Below are 6,045 nucleotides of genomic sequence, written 5' to 3'. Positions count from 1 at the left end.
TAGTTTCTCCAGCTTTAAGGGAAACTGATGAATAATGGATAGGAGCAGATGGCCGTGGCGGTAGGCAACAGGAGAGACTACATCTTTAATTGTTTTAGAGAACATGTCACAACAGGACTAAAGTGATCCAGGGTCGGCTAACGCTAGTAATGCCACAGACGTGCTAACAGACTGCTATTAGCAAAAGCCCTGATATCAACACCACTGTTGTGTCATCATATCTGTTAGCCTACCCTGTTAGCGTAGCCAAGGGACCACAGAGCAACATTAGCTTCAACTGTGGCACTTTAACATCGATGTGAAAGCAAATACGTTGATTCATGTACACTGCCACTGTCAGTTAAACGAGACATAAATTAATCAGTAGTTAGCGTTCTCTCCTCTCTGGCCGCTGGCTTAAAAACCTGAACACGGATGACCATGACTCCAGTGAAAACTATAGAAGTGTCAATATTTCACATTGTGTTTTTACATGTGTTTTAAAAAAAGAGGAACATAACATGTTACATTGTCTGGTGACTTTCTGTAACACAATACCCTAATACACAGGGGAGAACGTGTGGCCAAGATGAGAGAGAAGGGGAAATGCCTCAGATTCACATTATTAGCCAGGGTGGTAGTCTCCATCACACACAGTTTATTCAGTCCATGTAGAGTCCATGAGCTACGTACAGTACGTGTGCTTATAAGGGGACCGCAACGGCCCCACGATATTCAGCAATATTCACCCACAATAAATAAATCACAGTCATACAATATCTTGATAGTTGAATCCATAGAGTATGATATCTGGGTAGCCACTCCTCTCCCTGCTCCAGTAGTAATAGGACTAGGTCCATAGTTGTGCTTTAGGAGGAGTAGGTAGAGGGAGAGTAGTTGTAACAGGAGGCACATTCACACCACATGAGTTTTAAGTCCCAGTCCTTCCGTCTGTACATCCACACTGTCTGCACGTCTGTCTCCTCTGGGCGGCGACACAGACACACTCACTTTTTCTCCAGTGGTTCCTTGGGGCACAGGGGGTGTTTGTCAGACCCGGTACCCTGAGTCGGGGTCTTGGAGCCTGGGCTGGGAGCCTCGTCTCTGGAGCCTCTCCCCACGGCTCCAGAGACTCCCAACACTGATCCAGATACTACTCCCAGGGCAGGGCCCATCCCAGGCCTCGTCAACCCAGCACCAGACACCCCAAGCACCGACATGCCTCCTACTCCAGTCCCATGCCCGTGGCCGGCCCCCAGCAGGTTGGCTGACTGTAGCACGGCCTCGGAGTGCTCCCGGGCCTTCATCCTCAGGGCCGCCACACTGGCCGTACGGTTGCCCTGACAACCATAGGGGGGCAAGAAGGACAGGCCCATGGGGTCAGGAACACAGCATGAGCACAGACCACCTCCTGGTAAGACACACACACACACAGGGTCAGGATATTGTTTTACAGTAGAGTATGTCCATCATCACTACCCTCCTCCTCTAACCATCAAGTGTGTTAGTCATGTTAACTGTTAGCTGTGCTAACTTACCCTTCATTGTGGCAACATGTGACAGAGCCTGGGCATAGGTGGCTGAGTTCAGGAGGGTTCCTGGTAGACAGGAGGGGAAGAACGGACCACCAGGACCCACCGCTCGGTTTATACTAGAGGGAGAGAGAGGAGGGAGGTTAGTTTAAAATGACTCAGAGAGGAGATAAGAGATTATGGTTATCCTGCAACTGAAGGAAAGTGAAGAGGAGTAGGGAGGGGAAGAGGAGTGAGAGGAGGGGAAAAGGAGTGGGTTAGCATTTGTGGTGACTTAATCACATTTGGAAGGTCCGAAGTAAACAACAAGCAAATAGGGGCTGGTCTGAGACTTCAGCACAGACAGCTGTACACTCAGCACCCTGCTTTTCAGCACCACATAACAGTGGACAGCGGCTGTATTGTTACTGGCCACTGGGAGAGAGGGATTTAAGCACAGTGGACTGTTGCTAAATCAGGATCCCAAATTGGAGACATTCAGCATCACATGACAATGGACTGCTTCAACATCACTGTCCAATGGGAAAAGAAGAGGCCTAACTCTGTAGGGGAAGCCTCCCCACAAACTCTATGCTAGACTATACAGCCAACCCTGTCTTCATGCACCTATGTCCTTGTCCCTGTTATCTTACCTTTGCTGCATCTCCAAAGGTTCCTTCTGTTTCCTGCTCTGATCCACAGGAGACTGGGAGTTCAGACTCCTGGACGGAGGAGTGCCTCCCTCGTTCATCTGCTCCTTCCCTCCGTCAGGGTCTGTACTCCCTCTTTCTGTCTTTCTCCACTTGGCCCTGCGATTCTGGAACCACACCTAAACAGGAGAGGAAGTCAAAAACTCACTGTTGCGCCATGCAATCTCTCTCCCGTGTACAATCTAAAGTAGTCCAATGAATACCTGCTTTTGTGATGTATATTGACATGTTACAAACCCAGACCAGCATCTTTGTAGTTATGCACACAGGAGCAGAAGGTAAGATTCAGTTGGTCAGAAAACAGACAGATTTTATGAACCATGTCTCATTACCGAAATATGGACAGGGTCTATTGTGTCTTGTCATCAAATCCATCAAAAGGATATGTCATTTTTGGATCATGATAATATAAAGATAAAGATGTCGCTGTGTGTGTGTGTGTGTGTGTGTGTGTGTGTGTGTGTGTGTGTGTGTGTGTGTGTGTGTGTGTGTGTGTGTGTGTGTGTGTGTGTGTGTGTGTGTGTGTGTGTGTGTGTGTGTGTGTGTGTGTGTGTGTGTCAGACCGAAGCTCTCTGCCTGAGTGACTTTGCACTGCGACTTCTCCCAAACTTCACCCACCCATAGTCTCCAGCCCGCCACATACTGCCAACTTCTATATCCTAATTGAAAGAAGGTCATTGCCTATAACAACATTTAATTGAGCAATTTTTCATTCTCATATTTTAATGACTTCCCACTGACAGTCAGGGCGCTTTAGAGAGAGAGCTGTGATGAAGTCGTTTATTCCCCTATTTAGTGATTGTTTGACAACATCAGATTCGATTAAGACTGCACTCCCACACGCATTAATCATGATGTGTGTGAATGGAATGGGGTGGAGCAACTGTGCGGGACAGAACAGTCACCATTGTGCAAAAGCCTAGGTACAAGGACGTCAACAACCAAAAAAACGAATCCCATTCAGTCAATGTACGAAAAAAGGACAACAGTTTAGTTTAGTGTCAGGACAACAATACCGCGGCTTGTTGTGATTGTGAGGCAGGCTATCTCACCCCTGCACCTTACAGCTAAAGAGTCGTGATCCCGTCTCTCTGAATGGCTGGTAATTGCTACATTAATCTCCATTTGGCACCTGCTTTAAGGAGGGGGAAACCCATTGACACGATACAATAAAGACGGGCCAACAACACTACAACAGAAAGGACATTTATTTTCTAATAATAATGTAAGTTTAATATCCCTGCATGCTGCAGCCGATTCATGTTCAGATTTAATAATAGGAATGCTGTAATCGGATTAGACCGGAATAATTTGTTTACAATCCCTAATTTACAGCTCGGGATTCCATTATCCCGCGCGCTGTCGGCTTTAAGCAATAGTAAGATGACCCAGGGGAAGCAAAGCCTAACTATTATATTTCCTACAATTAGATCTGCGCTCACAACAAAACCCAAAAGCAAATCTGGAATGCAGGAAATTACATACAGGACAAACTGAATTGAATTACAACTTGCCAAGTTTATAACCACACATATGTGGAGGGCAGGGCAGTTATAAATTGCCCCCAAAATAATAATAACAATGTAAAGGGGTGGGTGTGTGTGAGCGCGTATTTAATGCTGTTTTAACATTTGTATCTACTGCCCTCTTTAAAAGCATCCCTTTTTCTTTTGTTTTCTTCTTCTGAGCTGCGGAAATGGACGCACATGTATGATGTGTTTTTTTTTATGTACCTTTGTTTTGAGACGCGGACAAATTAGTGAAGAACATTATCACTGGTTAATTATGAATGACCGATTAATCAACCTGATCTAATATTCACCATTATGTTGATGTTATTAAAGAGCATCGGGAGAATGACAGAGTGCCTTAATTTACCCTCCTCTCTCTGGTCAAACGTGCTCTCAGAGCCCACTGCCTCATTCCGGTGTGTGCGTGAGCGTGCGTGTTCACCTGGACACGCGCCTCCGTCAGGTTGATCTTCATGGCCAGTTCCTCGCGCGTGAAAACATCCGGGTAGTGAGTCTGCGCGAAGACAGCTTCCAAAGCTTCCAACTGAGAACGACAGAAATGTGAGATTAAGAGTTTTAAAGTGATGTGAGTTTATTATTCACGACACTACACACAATGGTATATTTATGTGGGTGTGTTGGTTTTCGAACGAAATATACAAAAGATTCCTGTTTTGGTAAGTGCCCTAGCCTACTTTCAGAAGCGATAGGCCTATATATTGGCCTGTGAATAGCGTAACTAGGCAACAAAATGCTATTAACTAGAATAAGTGCAAGTAATACGGAAGTGATAGGCTACATTTTATTATTACGGCGGAAATAATGAGAAGCATCATTATAATAATCGTTAATAATGATCAACAATATTATGGAAATATGTGGCCTACATTTGTATAAACTAGCTAGCCTAATGCATGGTTTTGCTCACATAAGATTAAATTCGTTATAACCAATGTACAGAGTGATATTTTTAAGCAGTCCAGAGTTTTATAATTGATTGCTACCTGTTGTAGAGTAAATGTTGTCCTATTTCTACGTTGTTTTCTCCGCAGAAAGCCGTCATCAAAATCACCTGCTGAGGCATGGTTGGCAAACCCGTTGGTGTTCACTGAAAACATAAATCATCGAAGAAATGTTTCAATAAAAACACTTGTTTAGAGAAATAAATTGAATACATTTGTGTTTGTTTTCAGTCTAAACCTGACATAGAAACACTTTGCAACGAACACATCGAAACGAAGGGATCAAGCAGGAGTTCATTTTTTCGGATGTCAGTAAATAGGATGGCCCATTGAAACGGACTATAATCTGCTTGTATATTCCTCTTATTAGAGCCATGAAACATTGATGTCCCGGTCTGAGAGGCATGACACCCAACATCTGTGGCCGCAGACGGGACAAAACACCCGCCTCAGCCCCGGGGCTAACACACACACACACACACACACACACACACACACATACACACACACACACACTTTAAACTAGGGTGGGCTCATAAAACAAACAAAAATACGCTTTTAAAACATGCTTTTTCAAAAACAAGTATAATCTTAAAAGGCAAGCAAAAACTCGCGACAACCGCTTAAAACATTTATGGAACATGCAGTAATATATTTATATATATATAAATACTACACAACTGTTAACTTGATATATCAAGTTAACAGTTATGTAGTATTTTACACGAAATGATGCTAACACATAAATACACACATACTTTATTTACCACAATTAAAAAAGTGGATACAAATATGTTATTCAGATGTTTACAGTTTTCATTTCATGAGTCATAACCCTTAAACCACTCTTCTTACAGGGAATTCCGAGGTAGCGTCAAGCTGCAAATATTTGAACTCAATTGCAAGGAAATAGAAGTTATAGGATGTAGCCTACATTTATTATTTCCAAATCAAAACTGTCAACACATTCTAGCCCATCTATGGAGAAGCGGTCCCAAAAGTTGCAGTATTAGGCTATGGTCTACTTACACGTATTAGTCCGACAGCATTCTCCATCCAGCTGAGGGGGACAATGAAAGTAAAACATGATGGTTTTATGGGCTTTGTTTATCTATGGAGCTGTGTACGAAAGCCCGATGTCACTGAGAAATCTGAAAAGAAATCAAATAATTTCAGTCGCAAATCAGAGAATAACGAGTCAAGATGTGTCCAAGCGGTCTGCATCAATATTTGACAGTGGAACGGGCCAAAATACAACCATTGTAAGCCTAAACAGTGTAATTATTACAATGTTCATATTAATGACAAAATAGAAGAAGAAAAAAATTCCGCAAAACTCCCTACTCTTCCCCCGAAATTAACGAACAATAAG

At 43.4% G+C, this 6,045-nt stretch overlaps 1 protein-coding gene across 1 annotated transcript; it reads right to left on the bottom strand.

Moving 5' to 3' along the window:
• Nucleotides 1–986: 986 nt before the first annotated feature.
• On the bottom strand, nucleotides 987–5,760 carry LOC139416657 (dorsal root ganglia homeobox). The gene is made up of 6 exons (XM_071165595.1): nucleotides 5,703–5,760; nucleotides 4,716–4,819; nucleotides 4,154–4,255; nucleotides 2,144–2,319; nucleotides 1,518–1,630; nucleotides 987–1,390 (listed from the first exon to the last, which is right to left on the bottom strand). Exons 1-6 carry the CDS (start codon nucleotides 5,758–5,760, stop codon nucleotides 987–989), a joined length of 957 nt encoding a protein of 318 aa, XP_071021696.1.
• Between the last annotated feature and the right edge of the window lie 285 nt (nucleotides 5,761–6,045).

Source organism: Oncorhynchus clarkii, chromosome 1 (assembly GCF_045791955.1).
Source record: "Oncorhynchus clarkii lewisi isolate Uvic-CL-2024 chromosome 1, UVic_Ocla_1.0, whole genome shotgun sequence".
Classification (NCBI taxonomy): domain Eukaryota; kingdom Metazoa; phylum Chordata; class Actinopteri; order Salmoniformes; family Salmonidae; genus Oncorhynchus; species Oncorhynchus clarkii.
The sequence above is the reverse complement of the archived record's forward strand: the minus strand, read 5'-3'. Positions and strand labels throughout refer to the sequence as shown.